The sequence below is a fragment of the Rhodamnia argentea genome, chromosome 6 (genome assembly GCF_020921035.1).
Source record: "Rhodamnia argentea isolate NSW1041297 chromosome 6, ASM2092103v1, whole genome shotgun sequence".
Taxonomy (NCBI): Eukaryota; Viridiplantae; Streptophyta; class Magnoliopsida; order Myrtales; family Myrtaceae; genus Rhodamnia; species Rhodamnia argentea.
In genome coordinates, this window is record NC_063155.1 from 20172649 (window position 1) to 20192490 (window position 19842).

Below are 19842 nucleotides of genomic sequence, written 5' to 3' on the forward strand. Positions count from 1 at the left end.
GAAGAAAAACAACAACGAGATTCTGCTCTCGCCCGAGCGTCAAATTGCCGAGCCAAATCTCACTCTACATTGAACTCTTAATCTGTGAAATATAATGTAGACTTCGTTGGTGTGACAAATACTTCCGATCAATGATTCAAGTTGATTTGGGCATGTTAATTTTGTAATTCGTATGTATAGTTATGGGGATTGGTTCCCTTCAATGCATGCCAAGGAAGCCTCGCCAAGCCGGATTTACTTCAATTTCTAGCAATGGATAAGAATTTAAGCCCTTTGTTCTTCTAATCAGAGTGGTTTTTAGAATTAGCCCATAAATTTAGAATTAAGCAAAATTTGAATTGCGAGGTCTGATTTGTAAGTTATCAAAATGAGAAAGTATAGAAGGTTGATAGTCTAGGGTGTTGTGCACTTGTAAGATTCACATAACTCAATTTGGCCTTGCGGTTTAAACGAAAATGAGAAAGTATATGTTATACTGTGGATTTAAATTAAATGAGTTTCGATATGGTTTTGTAAATATGCATGTATACTGGGTGCTTGATCTACTTACAAAAGACATGCACTACTTAGTGAACTGTGATTGCTCACTCCATTCATTCCATTCTTTTTAGGTTCTTTAGCTAGTAACAAATAAGATGAGAGCCCTGTTGGTGGAGAGCTTTTGATAGTTGCGTTTTGGATATGAGTTGAGTTAGAAATAGTTGCACATATATTTTGATATCATGCTTCTTTTTAGGTTCTTTAGCTAGTAACAAATAAGATGAGAGCCCTATTAGTGGAGAGCTTTTGATAGTTGCGTTTTGGATATGAGTTGAGTTGAAATAGTTGGACATATATTTTGATATCATGCTTATGTTTGAGAAGGTTGTGTCCTTTTGGTGGAAGGACGATTGTGTCATTACCCCTATTCTTGCAAGATTTGGAGTGTGACACTTCAAAAGTGCGTTTTCCCTATCAATCACTGAAGCAAAGTATGTTGCTATATTTGAAGTTGACAAGATATCGGTGTTCTTTTTAGTGACACCCAGAGAGTGCTATTTATTTTGCAAAGAAAATGGTATTTTGGTATAGGACAAAGCACATCGAGTTGAAGTATCATAAGCATATTGAATTGAAATATCTTCACATTTGTCAACTGATAGATGAAGGATATTATCATTGAAGAAGATTCTTGGTGCAAAAATTCCAATGGTATGTTAATAGATACCATTGAGATATTGAGGCTGTGCATTGCCTCAGTTAACCTCCATCGTTAGTGATGAGGATGCCGCACTAGGACAATTTGGGTTGTAAAGATGGGTGAAAATTAAGAAAAAGTATTGTCTTTTTTTAAGATTAGCCTTCAAGTAAGAGATTGATGGAGTTTTGGAGCAAAGGAAAGTAATATTGAGGAAAAGAGGTTCTTTTACTAGCTACTAATGGCACACATGTCTGCTATAATTTTGTATGCCCTAAATTTCTGCTGTATATTGGGAAAATTCTTTTATAGTTGTAACTTGTAAGTGTGAAAACTGATACTGATGTAAACAACAAAAAGATTGCCTAGTGTGACACCGTGAGTTTTTCCCTTTTCTAATTATGAAAGGGTTGTTCCAGCTCGATGAAAAAGTCGGCGTCCGATGCAATCAAGAAATTCACAAGCGGGGAGTTCGTGCTTGTCTCCCTTCCTAGGCTCGCCTCGTATTCAGCCATCGAAGTGTTACCTACTTGTCGCCTCACATCGGTGTAGTAGAAGTTCCAGCTCGCATATGATCTCGACTTGGAGGCAAAGGATATGTTCCAATCGTAAAGACACTCGATGCCATTGTTAATTCGCAATTCGTCGTCTCGTTTAATGTCAGAGCGAACCATGACTGTCGCTAGAAATCGTATCAGGCGACAAAACAGAACAAAGTGTGTGAAACAGGAAACTAACCTGCGTCTCTGTGGAAAGGCATATGCTGTTAAGGTAAGGAAACCGCTTCCTCATGCGGTCGACGAGGCGCATGTACTCTTTGAATCCGACCACCTTCATCGCACACGCCTTGTCGCCCATCCTCACATGCACGCTCAGAAGGGGCCAAGGAACCCACGGTTTGTGGTCGGACCTAACGAGCTCTTCGATGTCCGACATGGGCTTCTCCGTGGCGTCCTGCAATAGAAGATTTCTCATGAGACGACGGGTTAAAGATTAATTTCCTGCGGCAGGATCTCTCGGACTAATAACACAACCTGTGGCCATTTTTCGGGTAGACCTGTGAGGACAATCTTTGCAGCTTCTGCTCCAAAAGCAGCTTGACGTGCCGTATTCATCCAGCCGTATGTGTACTCCATTTGAAACCTCATCAAGTAGCGTACCGCCTGAAAAATGCCATTAATATTCATCGCTAAGAATCATAGATCTGAGCTTAAAATAAATGCCGGAACAGAATGCAATCATCATTTACGCTTGACGCTGCTTATTCTTATCGCTCTTTTGCATAACAAAACTGGGGAAACTTAGAAACCTTTTGATGCATATAGCTAAGTATTCTTGTACCTGCGCTCGCCACCATTTTATGTCCATTTCGCAATGACGGGAAATCAACCTTCCGTTTATCTCCATCGTCGGCTGCAGGTAAGTCCAAGGATTCCCCCCATAAGCTGTATTAAAAACAGGTTGAATGTCGCTGATCCCTAAGGGAGCTTGAATGAAGAAAGTGTAGAGTGGAGTTAGATTTACTTGGGTACTTGGCCGTGCCATACTTGCTTCGTACCGTAATTTCGTTTGCCAGTGACAATTCCACTTTCCCATGCGTTGTGACTCCCGATCAGCTCAAGCGCACGGTCTCGGCATTCCTGGGATGTTTCAGGGAGGAAGTAGCATGACCAGCTCGAGCGTGCTGATCCTGCGAAGGACAATTCAAGACTTGTCAATTGGAAAATCCTGAGCTTCTGCAAATAGCTACAATTAGCCACGCGAAAGAAGTAGTATATACCCTTACAACCATCATGGTCGGCTCTGTTATAGTAGTTAGTGACGAGGACCCGTTTCTCTCGGAGAGCAATGGCGAGAAGCCCACACATTGCGGCGATTTGAGCTCCTATACCAACTCCGGGAGATCTCTCCCAGTCCGCCACAAGGAATCTCACTCTAGGGCCGCTGCAGTTCGAAGGATGCTGATGGATCCACAAGTCGCGTTGAACTTCTCTCGTGAGAGGATAGTTTTGTTGATCTGACCCAGTGATCTGCCAACACTCCCCGGAATTAGATCACTAGAAACGCAGAGACAAACATTTCATTCGTTCACCCCTACCAAAGCAAGCTAATTCATTCTTTCTTCAAAAGCAATAGATTTCAAGAAATGGTGCAAACCCGGTATAACAATATGATCATAGAGTCAACAGCGCCTGCTGTCAGCTAAGGGATGTTATCTCTTTGCACAATTTCAAATCAGTATTGCGTGATGTCCTAAAAGCAAAATCTCCGGAGGATTCAGAAAATGAAGAACCGTACCCAAGGAGGAGAAGAACCTTCAGATACTTCTCGGCCCCTGAAATTCTTCAGTTGCTCATCAGTTACCGATGCCGAGTGCATTTCTAGTAATCCTTTCCAACTAGTCCATGGAGGGAATGTCTCATTCTCGGTGTAGCAATCGAGTCGCTTGTTTACTCGAGCGCTCGACTTGCAGTCCTCCAAATGAGGAGCAGAGGGTACTGTGGATCTGCTCAGTCCTAATTTACACAATTCCTCTCTTCCATCCGCAGGTTCTTTTAGTAAAGCACTCCAAGCTGAATAAAGCAAGGAGACTCTCTCTTTATCTCGATGTTGTTCTTCGCTTGGCGCTCAATCGACATTTCCCGATGGCGTTTCCAGATTAAAATCTCGATCTGACCTTGTGAAGACATCTGCAGTGTATAGTGAAAAAAACATTGTTTGAATTCCCAAAAGAGAATTGGATTGATAAAATTCATGTCACGCACCCCCTTACTAAACAAATGAACCAAATGATCATTTTCACTACCTGCTCATTGCAATTTTGGTATACATCTTAACGTGGAAGGTTGAGAGAACAATGTCCAATTTCCGTCCAAATCTCGCAGAAAGAATCATGAGATTAATTATTTGTATGCCAAGTTAAGGCCTAATGTCAATCAACAAACTAAATTGAGCAAGAAAAGCTAAAAGGTCCAAGTTGCTTCATTTACACCATTTCATCATTTCCTATTATGACTTTTCATTTGTTTCCCCTCTTAATATCCAGAAAGACCATGGAACTTTCAGATGAATAAATACTGCAAAGAAGGCTATCTTTGATCCCAATATATTGACCGAAATTTGCTTCTCTTCCTTTTCCTTAGAAGTTTTTCTTAGAGTAAGATATAAAGTAAAATGTTGGAGAAATTTCCTGTGATTTTCACAACTTCACCCTCAGCATAAAATTAGCAGCAGCCAAGTAGCTTATCTCAGAAATCAGATAATCAATGAAGCATCCAATAGGAAAAATAACGCAAGCGGTCCTTGAACTTTGGTCAAATGTGCAATGTTGTCCCCAAACTTTTAATTTTTTCAATGTGGTCCATGAACATTGGTAAATTTTAATAGAGTTATTCCATTTGCTACAATGACAAATCAGACATGATTTTATCACGTGGATATTTCAATATGATGAGTCAACATGTTCTTCTTCTTTTTTTATCCATCTATGTTAGAAAAATGAAAAAAAAAAAGGTGCTATGTTCATCGGTTCCTTGTTTCTTTAGGTCCAATCATTCTACCCTAGGGGTGGGAATTGATCTTAGCGATTTCATCTTCATTCGCTTCAAAATATCTTGAGCACATTTCTTTGATGAAAGAAATATACCATCATTTGTCTACTTAACTTCAAAGCCCAGAAAATAAGACATCAAACCCAAATTTTTTATCTCGAATTGGCTAGTCATAGCCTCCCTAAGTTCAACAAGCATCTTTTCACAACTCTCTACAAAAATTAAGCCATCAACATAAAGACACACAAATATTGTATCGTTATTAGCATTTGACTTGATATACAATGTTTTCTCATAGGAGCACTTTTGAAAATTATACCCTTACAGATTCCCGTCGATATGTGTGTACCAAACTAAGGTGCGTGTTTTAGCCGATATAATGCTTTCTTTAGTTTGTAAACTTGATTTCAGACCCTTTCTTTCCATAACTTTGTAGTTGTTCCATATAGACTTCCTCTTTAAGGAAACCATTGAGAAACATTGATTTCACATCCATTCGATGAGTTTTCCAACATTTCTAAGGTACAAGTGCTAACATCATCAAAATGATATTAATTCAAGCTATTGGTACAAATACTTGATATAATAAGCACCTAGATTTTGCTTGTAGCCTTCCATGACTAGCCTAACTTTGTAATGGTCCACTTGACTATTGCATCTATACTTCATCTTGCACACTCACTTGACACCATTGAGCTTCTTACCATATGATAAAGAAGTTAGCACCTATGTGTCATTTTTTGCAATGAAAAGGATTTCTTCATCCATTGCTTGAATCCACATCTCATCTACAGCTGCTTCATTGTAAAATAAGGGTTCACAGAACAAAAAATTACCATAATTTCATAAGTGATTTAGTTACTGTCACTATCATCATTTTTGGTAACCACATAGTCTCTGAATTTTGTTGGCATCCCCCTCAATCGCTGCGAACAAGCCATGAAGAAGATGAACTAGTAAGTGGAGATGAATCATCAGTTGAAGATCTCTCTCTCTCTCTCTCTCATGTGTTTCTCTTCGATAGCGATGCTTTTCAATTCAACCTTTTTGTCCCGATCCCTAGTTTCATCCTAAAAAAAGGATACCTTGGCTAATGATTACTTTCTCCATGACAGGATTATATGGCTTATAATTAATCATGTCACTGTAGCCGATGAAGATGCACTTGTGGCTTTAATCATCCAACTTTTTTCTCTGTCCGTTTGGTATACGGGGATGAGTCACGAACCAAAATACTCGTAGGAATAAAAAATATTCTTTGTTGTCGCTCCAAGCCTCTTATGGGGTTCTTCCTAATGCTTTCTTTGTTGGACACCTGTTTAGACAAATACAACACTGCAATGGCTTTTAATTAAAACTTCTTTGGTAAATCTTTAACTTTTAGAGCACTTATTGCCATTTCGAAGATTATCCTCTCCTTTTGTTCTGCTTTACCAGCAATGAAACGTACCCGCTGTCCATAGATTAAATGTCTCTGAAATGTGGCCTTGCGAGACTTTGTCGTCAATTCGAGTGCTAGAGACTTTTGAGAGAATTTTCCTTTTTGGAGAGTTCTTGGAAGAGTAGAATGAACCATGTAAGTTCCTTTTCTCTTTTATTGAAAAATGATAACCGAAGGTAACCACCATGCAGTTATTAGCCCATTATGGACGGATTATTAATTCTGATTAATTAGTTCTAACAGTGTGTTTTTAGATTCTCAAGAAATAATCAAACATGTCTTGACTGACTAATAGCAACAGGTAAGCACTGCATCTGTTGAGCGTGTTGTACACTCGGGAGCAGTCTCTGGCCGGGTCATCACCCCTACCAAAGCAAGCTAATTCATTCTTTCTTCAAAAGCAATAGATTTCAAGAAATGGTGCAAACCCGGTATGACAATATGATCATAGAGTCAACAGCACCTGCTGTTAGCTAAGGGATGTTATCTCTTTGCACAATTTCAAATCAGTATTGCGTGATGTCCTAAAAGTAAAATCTCCGGAGGATTCAGAAAATGAAGAAGCGTACCCAAGGAGGAGAAGAACCTTCAGATACTTCTCGGCGCCTGAAATTCTTCAGTTGCTCATCAGTTACCGATGCCAAGTGCATTTCTAGTAATCCTTTCCAACTAGCCCATGGAGGGAATGTCTCATTCTCGGTGTAGCTGTCGAGTCGCTTGTTTACTCGAGCACTCGACTTGCAGTCCTCCAAATGAGGAGCAGATGGTACTGTGGATCTGCTCTGTACTGATTTACACAATTCCTCTCTTCCATCCGCAGGTTCTTTTAGTTAAGCACTCCAAGCTGAATAAAGCAAAGAGACTCTCTCTGTATCTCGATGTTGTTCTTCGCTTTGCGCTGAATTGACATTTCCCAATGGCGTTTTCAGATCAAAATCTCGATCTGACCTTGTGAAGACATCTGCAGTGTATAGTGAAAAAAACATTGTTTGAACTCCCAAAAGAGAATTGGATCGATAAAATTCAGGCCCTTTCTTCCCATAAGTCTGTGGTTGCTCCATATAGACTTCTACTTTAAGAAAACCATTGAGAAACATTGATTTCACATCCATTCGATGAGTTTTCCAATAGTTCTAAGGTACAAGTGCTAACATCATCAAAATGATATTAATTCAAGCTACTGGTACAAATACTTGATATAATTTGCACCTGGATTTTGCTTGTAGCCTTCGATGACTAGCCTAACTTTGTAATGGTCCACTTGACTATTGCATCCATATTTCGTCTTGCAGTCACTTGACACCATTGAGCTTCTTACCATATGACAAAGAAGTTAGCACCCATGTGTCATTTTTCACAATGGAAAGGATTTTTTCATCCATTGCTTAAATCCACTTCTCATCTACAGCTGCTTCATTGTAAAATAAGGGCTCACATAACAAAAAATTACCATAATTTCATAAGTAATTTAGTTACTATCACTATCATCATTTTTGGCAACCACATAGTCCCTGAATTTTGTTGTTGGCATCTCCCTAGATCGCTGCAAACAACTCATGAAGAAGATGAACTAATAGGTGGAGATGAATCATCAGTTGAAGATCTCTCTCTCTCTCTCTCTCTCTCTCTCTCTCTCTCTCTCTCTCTCTCATATGTGTTTCTCTTTGATAGTGATGCTTTTCAATTCAACCTTTTTGTTCCGATCCCTAGCTTCTTCCTAGAAAAAGGATTCCTTGGCTAATGATTACTTTCTCCATGACTGGATTATATGGCTTATAATTAATCAGGTCACTGTAGCCGATGAAGATGCACTTGTGGTTTTGATCATCCAACTTTTTTCTCCGTCCGTTTGGTATATGGGGATGAGTCACGAACTAAAATACTCGAAGGAATAAAAAAATATTCTTTGTTGTCGCTCCAAGCCGCTTATGGGGTTCTTCCTAACGCTTTCATTGTTGGACGCATGCTTAGACAAATACAACACTCGCACTGGCTTTTAATTAAAACTTCTTTAGTAAATCCTTAACTTTTAGAATACTTCTTGCCATTTCGAAGATTATCCTCTCCTTTTGTTCTGCTTTACCAGCAATGAAACGTACCCACTGTCCATAAATTAAATGTCTCCGAAATGTGGCCTCGCAAGACTTTGTCGTCAATTCGAGTGCCAAAGACTTTTGAGAGAGTTTTCCTTTTTGGAGAGTTCTTGGAAGAGTAGAATGAACCATGTAGGTTCCTTTTCTCTTTTATTCAAAAACGGTAACTGCAGGTAACCGCCATGCGGTTATTAGCCCATTATGGATGGATTATTAATTCTGATTAATTAGTTCCAACAATGTGTTTTCATAGTCTCAAGAAACAATCAGACGTCTTGACTGACTAACAGCAACAGGTAAGCACTGCACCTGTTGAGTGGGTCGTACACTTGAGAGCAGTCTCTGGCCGGGTCATTAGACTCCTCTAGAAAGAGTAAAAAGTGAAAACATTAAAAGTTCAAGGGTTTAATTGGAAAAAACAAGGCATGTTCAGGGACCAAAATTGAAGTTTTGCCGTAATGTTGAACTAAAAAGGGGAACCTACCCAGGAATCTCCAAACAGAGAGACACTATTCTATACGGTTTTCCGTGGTTGACTTCACTAAGATGGCGATCTCGAGTGTACTTAACATTTTATTGACTAACTCAACATTTTATTACATTACTTCATATTTCCATTTTTCAAGTTAATTCATGGAATATAAAATAATATGTTAGTAACTTGAGACACCTTTTTCATAATGAAGGAAGCATCAAATTGAAGGAAAAAGACATGGTTGAAATTGCAAAAGGCTACTATCGGTAACATAGGAAGTGAATTATGCCATGTTAGGACAATATTGCTTCAAGCTAATGCGATCAAAGTAAATAAAGAAAAAACTAAGAAAGCTATGGAAAGTTCATCACGTAGTGGAAAAAGACAATGGCTTCGGTGAATTAGGTGTACTTAGTTTGATCCATGCAAAGCTAATTTCAAAAAGGAACAAGAAGATGAAAGAAGCCGGGAATAATATGGATGATATGCATGGATTTGCATGATAAATTCACATTAAAGGATGTTTAATATTTATTTACCAGTTCTTTATGACTCATGGGCACGAGCACATAGGCTCCGCCATCTAGAGGTCCATGAAACTGAGAATTACCAAAAAAAAAAAAAATCTAAATACATAGCAATTGTGTCAAATCAGCTATATACGTTTTGCATTTATGTCAATTCGGTTCATTTGGCCGGTCGATGCCGACATGACAATGTGTTTGTTTTTCGAATTTATTTTTTCTACACCTTTTAACATTTTTTCCGAATATAAAAGTTTTATGACTTAATCGGTACAAAAAAATTAGGACTGAATTAGCATAATTACAATAGGTTTAGAACTTCTTTAATAATCCCAACCCCCACCCAGAAACACCTTCCAAATCTCATAGATCAACTAAATCCAATCATTTAGTTTCTACCGTCCCCCTTGACTTTGATTAGTTTGCGCGTAATTAGTATGTTTAATAGCCGCCTTCTAGTTCTTATCCTTAAATGCCTTGACCCCAACAAGCAACACCTACCTCGGGAGTTTTTATTTATTTATTATTATTTCTAAATGGTTTTGTTCTTTGTCTTAAATACCATGGTACTTTGAAATGCTATGGAAGTAAGATCGGCCACATCCTTATTAAACCGTATGATCACTCATCTTATGCTTATCTGTACCTGATTAAACCTCCTCTATTAATCCTAGAAAACTTCTCCCCTTCTCTCTTTTCTTCTCTCTATCCCAACCGTCAGCCTCTAGCTCGCCAGTTGCCTTGCCACTGCGCGCTGCCGTTGGTCCCAACGATGTTACCCCTGCCGGTGAAGATGGGGAGAAGACAGCAAAGCGACCGCAGGATGTGATGTGGCTTGAAAGGCGACGGTGGTTGGGCCAGAATGCGGCGGCGGCAATCTCGGCAGCAGGGACGAAAAAGGGAGGCCCGAACTATTTGCACAAAGACCCCAACTTGCACAAGCTTTTCTATTACTAGTGATTTCCAATCCCGGACGTTCTCGCTGGTTATGCATATTTTGAATAGTCGTAAGCAATGACTAAATCGCTGTGTTTTAATAACTGCGGTCAGGAGCTTGAAAACCGCAAATACGGCCTCGTCAATCACACGCTTCTTTCGATCATTTCTTCAGCTGCACGTTATTAACGCGAAATGCTTGGAATCCCAATGATGATGCCCGCCCGTCTCGGCGAGCTCTTAGCATGTTGGTTGTCACCCCAATGAGACCCTTTATATCAAGCTGTGTAATGCCACTAGAATCCTAACACACTTCCATAATCAACCCAATTTAGAAACTTAGATGAGAGTGCAGATTGAACAAGCACAAGATTGAGAAAAGGCGAGAAAAATGGAGGATCACGAAGGTAGGTTGTGTCTGAATAAATATAGACTCATTTACGACCCATTTAATATTCATATTAGGTTTAATTTCATTTATTAAATATGCGTAACTCATATAATATATGGGTTAAGAAATATATTTATGACCCATTTTATTAGGTCTAAATGTGACATAAGCTTAATTTTTTTGTCCCCTACTAAAATGGATTTGTTCACGCTTTTATATGCTTCTTATTCAGGGCAACATGAGGGAAACCGGCCTTAAAGTCGAGCCTGTGCTCCATTCGGGAAACCAACCTTAGTAAGTATATATTGCATTGAGGATATGCATTGAACGTCTTTGCTTGTTCTGTACATTGAGTTGATACATGACGAGTATATACATTATGCGTGAATGCAGAAGAAACACGCAAAATCGCGATCACGCAACGGCACATGCACGGCTTCGATGCTCTCTTACCAAAATCGGTCCTTGTTGACGCTTAAATACCCGGCCATTACCTTCCCCCCGGTGTTTCGCATGCCGTCTATGAGGAAGCACCAAGTTGAACCCAGCGCCCCAATGAAAAAGTCAGCATCCGACGCCATCAAGAAATTCACGAGTGGGTAGTTCGTGCTCGTCTCTCTCCCGAGGCCAGCCTCGTATTCGGCCATCGTGATGTTGCCTACTTGTCGCCTCACCTCCGTGTAGTAGAAGTTCCAGCTCGCATGTGATTTCGACTTATCGATGACTCCCTGGAGGCAACAGGCATGTTCCAATCATAAAGATACTCGATGCCGAAGGTAATTCACGATTCATTGTTCCAGCTTGCAAACCGTGAATGTTGCTAGAAAGAATATCAGACGACAAAACAGAAGAACGTGCGTGAAATAGGAAATTAACCTGCATCTCTGTGGAAAGCCATATTCTGCTAAGGTGTGGAAACCGCTTCCTTATACGGTTGGCGAGGCGCATGTACTCTTCGAATCCGAAAACCTTCATTTCGCATGCCTTGTCGCCCATCCTCACATGCATGCTGAGAATTGGGCGAGGAATCCACGGTCTGTGATTGGACCAAACAAACTTTTCGATGTCTGACATGGGCTTGTCCATGGCTTCCTGCAATAGAAGATTTCTCAGGAGATGGCCAGCTGAAGATGATCAATTTCCCGCAGCAGGAGCACTTGGACTAACACCACAAACCTGTGGCCATTTTTCAGGTAGGCCTGTGAGGACAATCTTTGCAGCTTCTGCTCCAAAAGCAGCTTGGCGTGCCGTATTCATCAAGCCACATGTGTACTCCGTTTGAAACCTCATCAAGTAGCGCACTGCCTGAAAAATACCATTAGTATTCATTGCCAAGAATCACAGATCTGAGCTTAAAATGAATGCCAGAACAGAATGCAATCATCTTTACGCTTGACGATGCTTATTCTTATCGCTCTTTTGCATAATGAAACTGGGGAAACTTAAAAACCTTTTGATGCATATAGCCAAGTATTTTTGTACCTGTGCTCGCCACCATCTTCTGTCCATTTTGCGATGACGTGAAATTAAACTTCCGTTTATTTCAGTCGTCGGCTGCAGGGAAGTCCAAGGATCCCCCCATAATCTGAATTTGAATTCTTATTTAGATAAATAGAATGAAACAGTAACAGGTTGAATGTTGCTGATCGCTAACTCAGCTTGACTGAAAAAGGGTAAAGCGGAGTTAAATTACTTGGGTATTCGGCCCGCCCACATTTGCTTCGAACTGTAATTTTGTTTCCCAGTGACAATACCACTTTTCCAAGCATCATGACTGCCAATCAGCTCAAGCGCACGGTCTCGGCATTCCTGGGATGTTTCAGGGAGGAAGTAGCATGACCAGCTTGAGCGCGCTGATCCTGCGAAGGACAATTCTAGACTTGTCAATTGGGAAATCTTGAACTTCTGTGAATACCTACAATTAGCTACACGAAAGGACTGGCTCATACCCGCACAACCATCGTGGTCGGCTCTGTTATAGTAGTTAGTGACGAGGACCCGTTTCTCCTGGAGAGCAATGGCAAGAACCCCACACATTCCGGCGATTTGAGCTCCAATACCGAATCCGGGCAATCTCTCCCAGTCCGCCACAAGGAATCTCACGCTAGGATCGCTGCAGTTCAAAGGATGCTGATGGATCCATAAGTCGCGTTGAACTTTTCTCGTGAGAGGATAGTTTTCTTGATCTGACCCAGTGATCTGCATATGCTTCCCGGAATTAAATCACTAGAAACACCAAGACCAACGTTTTATATGTCATTCCTACCAAAGCACGCTGATTCATTTTTTTACTCAAAAAGCAACAGATTCAGGAAATGGCGCAAACTTGGTACCCCAACATGATGATTTAGTCAACATCACTTGCTATTAGCTAAGTGATGTCATCTTTTTGCGCAATTTCAAATCACTGTTGCATGATGTTCCAAGAGAAAAATCTCTGGAGGATTTATAGAATGAAGAAGCATACCCAAGGAGGATAAGAACCTCCAGATATTTCTCGGCGCCTGAATTTCTTCAGTTGCTCATCATTTGTCGATGCCGAGTGCATTTCCAATAATCCTTTCCAACTAGTCCACGGAGGAAATATCTCGTTCTCAGTGTAGCTGTCGAGTCGCTTATTTACTTGAGCGTTCGTTTTGCAGTCCTCCAAATGAGGAGCAGATGGTACTGTGGATCTGCTCAGTCCTAATTTACGTAATTCCTCTCTTCCATCCGCAGGTTCTTTTAGTAAAGCACTCCAAGCTGAATAAAGCAAAGAGACTCTCTCTCTGTCTTGATGCTCTTTGCTTGGCACTGAATCAACATTTCGCTCGGGCCTTTTTACATCAAAATCTTGATCTGGCCTTGTGAAGATATCTGCAATGTGTAGGCAAAAGAATTGATTGAGCTTCCAAAAAAGAATTGGATCAATGGAATTGGTGTCGCCATAGCATATGCAAGTAAATTAGCCAATTTGCTGCAATTTATCAGGGAAATCTTTAAGCCAGCAACTCGCACACCCTGTCACGGAAGATATAATTTACTCAAGTGATCACTTTCACTTCATTTCTCTTCCAAGCTCATTGCGACATACATTTCAACATGGAAGGTCTGCTTAACGTTGAGAGAACAATATCCAATATCTGTTGAAATTTCCCAGACGAATCATGATCTTAATTGTTTGGAAACCAAGTTATTTGCATCTCCAGTCAGGTCAAAGTCTAAGGTCAATCAACAAAATGACTTGAACAAGCAAAACTAAAAGGTTCAAGTTGCTTCATTTACACCATTCCATCATTCCCAATTACAGCTTTTCATCTGTTTTCCACCTTAATCTTCACTCTATGCCGACAATTTCTCTGAAAACCATGGAACTTTCAGATGAATGAATACTGCAAAGAAGGCCATCTTTAACTCCCATACATGCGCCAAAGTTTTGCTTCCCCATTATTTTCCTTAAAGTAAGAAATAAGCTACAATGTTGCGGAAATTTACTGTAACAATTGAAACTTTTACGATTTCATCCTCAGTAGAAAAGTATCAGAAGTCAAGTAAGTAGTTTATCTCAAAAATCAGATTATCAACGTAGTATCACTTATAATAGCTGACGATTTATCATCGACGTGTATGAACAAGAAAGCAAAATAATGAAAAAAAGATTAAATTCAAGACTCACTGATGATGTTTGAGCTCGAATTCCCCTGTGAAATCCCCATTGAAATTGCAGACAACGAGACTCTGCTGAACCCAAATGCTCCAAAAGAAGTGAGAGCAGCCAGAAACAGAGTGGTGAGACACACTCCACAGAGAAAACCTACCACACAGACTTGGCACGAAAATGAGCTTCCCATCTGCAGAGCTTTCTGCGAAACCACTCTCTCAATCACCTTCTGATTCGACTGAGCTTCCATTTTCTGCCAATTATCTATCAAAACTGGAGAGCACAAGGACCCAGAGAAAACAATAATAGCTTCACTGATAATTTCATGGACTGTCAGCCCCCAACTGTTTTGGTACAATCACATGAATGAAACTCCCACCAGGTCTTCTTTCTTTTTCTCTTTTTTTCCCCTGTTGGTGCTTTGAGCCCAACTAATTTGTCATGATCAATCGAAATGCTTTCATGGGTGTCTGCAAGTAATTTCCAAAGGAGTAGCTTTCAGCCACAGCCATCCTATTCCCTGTAGAGACCTCGATAGGGTGTTGTTGAGTGGTCCTCTTCGATGCCCCTAGCAACTGCAAAAATAATGTAAGAAAATTGCAGAACATACAAAGAAACATTAAATGATCGGCCACCAGAAAACAAAGAACAAAATAACCAAAAAGAATTTGAGAGGGAGGCTTCAGCAGTTCGATATGAAAAAAAAAAACAGAGGTTCGAATTCTCTCAACAATTCACATGCTCACAAAAGACAAAAAATATCGCCCATGAACATCAGAAGATGAACCAACCAAGAACCAGAGCTCAGATTTTTTGAGATTCGCGCAACACCCATTTGGATTTCTAAAGAGAAACGACCATCCCTTTAATTTAGCAAGATATTTTAGCTGAGATATTTCACAAAGTGGAAGAACAGAGAAGAACTGACAAACAAAGTACGAAAAGAATTTAATCCGTTGTTGTTCATGTAAGCAAAGGCCCAACCTTTTTAGCAGAAGAAACGCAAAGAAGCTTCCTTTAGCACCAGCTGCTCAAGATAAGCATCCCAAAAAGGAAGAAGAAGAAGAAGCAGAGAGCTCACAAGTAAAGAGATAGAACCCAGAAACGGCAGGCGCTCAAATTTGTCCCACGAAGTGGAATATGCGGGAGGATCAGAGAGAGCGGGAGTGTCGGAAAAGAGACATCGGGAAGAGGACACAAAATTTTATCTCTTCTTCTCCTTCTTCCTTTTTTTATTTTGAAATTTTCAGATTCTCAAGAAGCAAACAGACATTTCTCGACTGACTAATAGCAACAGATATGCACTGCACCCGGTGGGTGGTGTTGTACACTTGGAGCAGTCTTTTCCTGAGCCATCAAACTCCTCAAAACAGAGCAAGAAGTTTAAAAAAAAAAAAAAGTAAGAAATGATGGTGACGAGATTTTATTTGGTGCAGGTGAGCATGGATTCTATCAATCTGGGTCCCAGTTTTTACTTGCTTCATCGTCAAAACAGCTGCTCCTTTCTTCTTTCCTCTCTTTGGCAAAAGCAGAGGCTGATTAAGATCTTAATCATATTTAAGTGAGAATTATCATAAAAGCCTTAACACAGTGTTCTGAGACGCTTCTCTTTTTTTTTTTTTAACCATCTTTGTATCAGTGGTTTCACGAATCATCGAGTACATGGCTTCATCCCGTGCAGATGCCCATGATCCACAGTAGTTTTACACGGATATTGCTCGCTCCTTCAATCATGCTCCATTAAAAAAAAAACGATTTTTAGCACAAGACTTATTCATAATATTAGGAAAGATAGTGAATTATGATTAACGCAGACATTTATTGACCAAATCCCTACTAAGGAGAGCGCCGGAAAAAAGCGGTGTAAGAAGGGAGATTTCATTGGTTTCAGCTTGGGAGCGGTGATGATGGTGACGTGGTGGGGGATGCCAGAAAGAAGATGGTGACGTGTACGCGAAAAAGCGACTCGGGGTAACCAAAAGATGGCGACACGTGTCCCTTCGCGTGACTTCGTCTTCTAGTTCGAGGTTGTTTCTCGCGACTTGGGGGTTTTAAGGACAACTGTTCCTCATTTTTCTTTCCTTTTTTTTTTCATTTTCTTTTTCTCCTGTTCCTCCTATTTTTACAATTTTATCTTAATATTTGATCGTTCGTATTTCCCGGTTCGAGCGGTACGCGGGATCATCGACGCGTCATAGCCGTACGATTAGCGCGGCAAGAAATGTGAACCTTCGCTCGGTGCCCCAACCGCCGAGGCCCATGTCTCGTGATTCTCACTGGCTTAGTAAAAGGTAACCGCCTAACCGGTGAGTTGTCCAGGTCAGCTCATTTTCACAAACAAATTATCTACTTTTTATGTCTAGAGCTGCCCGGATTTAGGGAAAATTTCAAAAAAGGCCCCAAATGCCCTTATTTTCTCAAACAATGGTTTAAGTGGGCATTGTTTCAAAGAAGGGCCTGAAGTTGCTTAGTTGTGTCAAAAAAGGCCCTAAAATGCACTTTGTTTCAAATAAAGATCTCAAGTGACTATATTAGTCTCTAAAAAAAGGCCGAGGTCGGTTTAGTTAGGGACATTTTGATCATTTCCTACTTTATTTTATTTTTCTCTTTTTTATTTTTCAAGAAAATTTGACCCAAAAAAAAAGATGAACATGGGCGGGAGATTTTTGACCTCCCGCCTATGGCCATCTCCCCACCACCGGTGGTGCGGCGGCCATGGTCGTCGGGGTCACCTACGCCTCGGCGGGGGCCGGTGACCTTGCCGACCAACGGCGAGGGCCTACCGGCCCTCGCCTGAGCCGGGAGAGGCCCCAGGCCCTCTCTCGGATCCGGGTAAGAGTCGACAACCCTCACACAAGTCTGATTGAGGGTCGCGACCATCGTCATGGATCGGACCGAGGGTTGGGGACCACTCCCGACTTAGGAGAAGGCCAGCAGGCCCTTGTCGCGGGTCAATGTGGTCGCCAGTGGTCACGGGCGGGAGGTCGATCCTCTCACATATGTTTTTTTTTTTAAATTCTATTTTAGATTTTTTGTTTAAATTTAATTTAATAAAAAATGAGATTAAATTTATATTTTTACAAAAATACCCTCGATTGGTGGAAAATTTGGTCGGGCCGGCCGGCAAAATCAAGCCCTTATCTAAAACAACCATAATCACTTCAGGCCTTACTTTGAGATAATGAAAATACTTCATGTTCTTATTTGAAACAAAATCCACTTTAGACTCTTATTTGATAAAATGAAGACGTTTGGGACCCTTTTTTGAAATTTGTCCCTAAATTTATGACTTTTTTCTCTGATTCTTCGAGAAATCAAAATCGAACTATCTTTTGATAGAATACTGAACGTCTCCAATTCCTAAGATATTGTCGACGGATCATGGCAATTTTGTAATAATATTTTAATTTTTTTTCAATTTATTTATTTGCTTCCCTTCTTCCTCTGTAGTCGCCAACATCGTCGATGGGCGGCAATTGACCATAGGCGAGAGAGCCGCCAAGGTTCGCTCTCGTCAAATCTAACAAGGTCTAACCTTGCCGCCCAAGCGCCTCATAGGAGCGAGATTGCCCAAGGCTAGCAAGGTCACCTCGGCTGTGTCTAGCGAGCGTTGACCTCGCCGGCCTCGAGCGAGGCTCGCCCTCGCTAGATCCATAGACTCTTGCGGCTTTGATTTCGTAAGTTTTTGCTCAGCCATTCTCAAATCACCTCAAGTGTTTTGTAAAAATGTTGCCTTTACTTGCATCGTCTTGCCAAAGGCCGACGACCGCAAAGGAAGAAGGGAATAAATAAAAATTCAAAAACATAAATATATATATATGTGATATCAAGACCGGCCAGTCAAAACTGTCCGAATGAACTAAATTGACACAAATACAAAAGGTTTAGGATTTAATTAGTAAAAGATAATAATCAGATCGAATTGATGCAATTATAATAAATTTAGGATTTTTTTTTTTTGGTAATTCGTAGGAATGTATAGACAGAGATAACGATAACCAACACAGATATATTGATGCAATGAGAATTGCTATCCTCTGCTGCGAAAAAATAATCAACCCTTAACTTTTTTTGAGACAATAATCGGTGTTTTTTCTAATGAAGTAATGCTTCAGAAGTATTTCGAGGTCATAGGTTAGAAATGGTCATTTACATATGATACTTTCTTCCCAAGGAAGATGTGGTGGGGTAATAATAATAATAATGTAGCAATGAGTATAGTCAATGTAATAATAATGATTGTGTAATTAAGAGGGGAGTTGAGGCGTGGGGCGGCCTTGATTTGTGCGGACGCAAAGTGGGACATGATGAGAAGACAGGAACTCCGAGGCGGGGCCGTTAAGAGTACATCCTCCCCCTGGGTTCAATATTTCATTGAGGAGCGTTCGATCGGTTGACTTTGACCACGCCCTTGACTCCCTCTGATCTCAACGGCGACTAGTGGGCCCCCAGCAAACTTTTCTTTACTACAACGAAGCAAAAGAAAATTAATTAGGAGTGAGGAGGGAACTTCCCCGAAGAATGTTGTCATTGATTGGGAATTGGGATTTGAATATTGGGCACCTGGCTGGGAATAAATTGAACACTACATCGATCATTGCGAGTTTAAAAAAAAAATAGGGTTTGGTACGAAATTTATGGTGGCCTTTTAGCATCTTCACAGCAGCTTGGAATTTAGCTTCTTTAGCTTCTTGTTTGTAAAATATTTAAGACGGCTGAGTCGCCACGAAATTTTCAATTCGAGAACGGGACGTCCTCCGTTTAAATCTTATCCATCGAGTGCAAATTGCTTTTGAGTCGGTACTCTTTGAATGGAATCCTTTCGAGTTCTCTTTTTAAAAGATTGGTGTCAACAGGCGCAACCTACTCAATAGCTCATATTTAACTGATTTAAGATGCTTACGGAATGAATAATTGGCCTTTTAGAAGTAGGTTTGCCACTGAATTATATATTACAAGCATGTAACTATGTATGGAGGATTTATCCACCTTTTTTTCCCTACGTGACTGTAAATGAACTTTATATGTATGGAGCGACGTGTTTGACGGATGATTTATTTACTTTCTTTTGTAGCTTCATCGGGATTGAACTTTCGTTAGTCCACGAGCGAAGTCCTGCGGAAAACTAGATGTTTTACACTAAGAGAGCCCACCTAATTCACCTGAATTAACAATCTCCAATTTTTTTAAGATTTAGATAATGACGCAAACGGTCCCCGAACTTTGATCCAATATATAGTATGATCACCGAACTTTTAATTTGTTCAATGTGGTCCTTGAACTTTTAATTTGTTCAATATAATCCATAGACTTTTGGTATATTGAAATCAATATAATCCTTCTTTTATAATTGAAGATAAGGGACAATATTAAACAGCTCAACATATATAAAAAATTAAGAGACCACAAATATAAAATCAAGGACCACATTGAATATCAGTTTAAAGTTCAAGGATCACATTGAATTTTGGGGAAAAAATTCATGGATTATTTATGTCATTTTTCCTTTTAGATTCATGTTATTTGATGTCATCTAGAATTTAGGATTGAGCTATTTTTTACTATTGATTGACTTGCCAAGTTGTGGCATATAAACAATAAATAGCGTTCATCG

General features: G+C 40.1%; 2 protein-coding genes and 1 pseudogene across 4 annotated transcripts in view; 1 reads left to right on the top strand and 2 right to left on the bottom strand.

Moving 5' to 3' along the window:
- Positions 1 to 19842, top strand: part of LOC125315459 (putative disease resistance protein At3g14460) — a 707586-nt gene that overhangs the window by 348556 nt on the left and 339188 nt on the right. The window lies entirely within an intron of this gene.
- Positions 1573 to 7475, bottom strand: LOC115734351 (annotated as a pseudogene).
- On the bottom strand, positions 10889 to 15684 carry LOC115734461. Of its 3 annotated transcripts, none has more exons than XM_030665262.2 (9): positions 15310 to 15684; positions 14244 to 14803; positions 13056 to 13444; positions 12538 to 12787; positions 12282 to 12447; positions 12071 to 12173; positions 11765 to 11893; positions 11465 to 11680; positions 10889 to 11316 (listed from the first exon to the last, which is right to left on the bottom strand). In XM_030665262.2, exons 2-9 carry the CDS (start codon positions 14476 to 14478, stop codon positions 11038 to 11040), a joined length of 1767 nt encoding a protein of 588 aa, XP_030521122.2. In that variant the 5' UTR covers positions 14479 to 14803; positions 15310 to 15684; the 3' UTR covers positions 10889 to 11037. The 3 variants fall into 3 exon arrangements, with proteins under 3 accessions (XP_030521122.2, XP_030521123.2, XP_048136497.1); XM_030665263.2 differs by having other exon boundaries at positions 15213 to 15684; XM_048280540.1 differs by having other exon boundaries at positions 14967 to 15684.

Coding starts and splice junctions, on each gene's coding strand:
- LOC115734461 (XM_030665262.2), bottom strand. CDS start 14,478: ATGGAAGCTCAGTCGAATCAGAAGGTGATTGAGAGAGTGGTTTCGCAG. Junction 13,445..14,243: donor TTCGAGCTCAAACATCATCA/GTGAGTCTTGAA, acceptor TACACATTGCAG/ATATCTTCACAAGGCCAGAT. Junction 11,317..11,464: donor GGCTTTCCACAGAGATGCAG/GTTAATTTCCTA, acceptor TGTTGCCTCCAG/GGAGTCATCGATAAGTCGAA.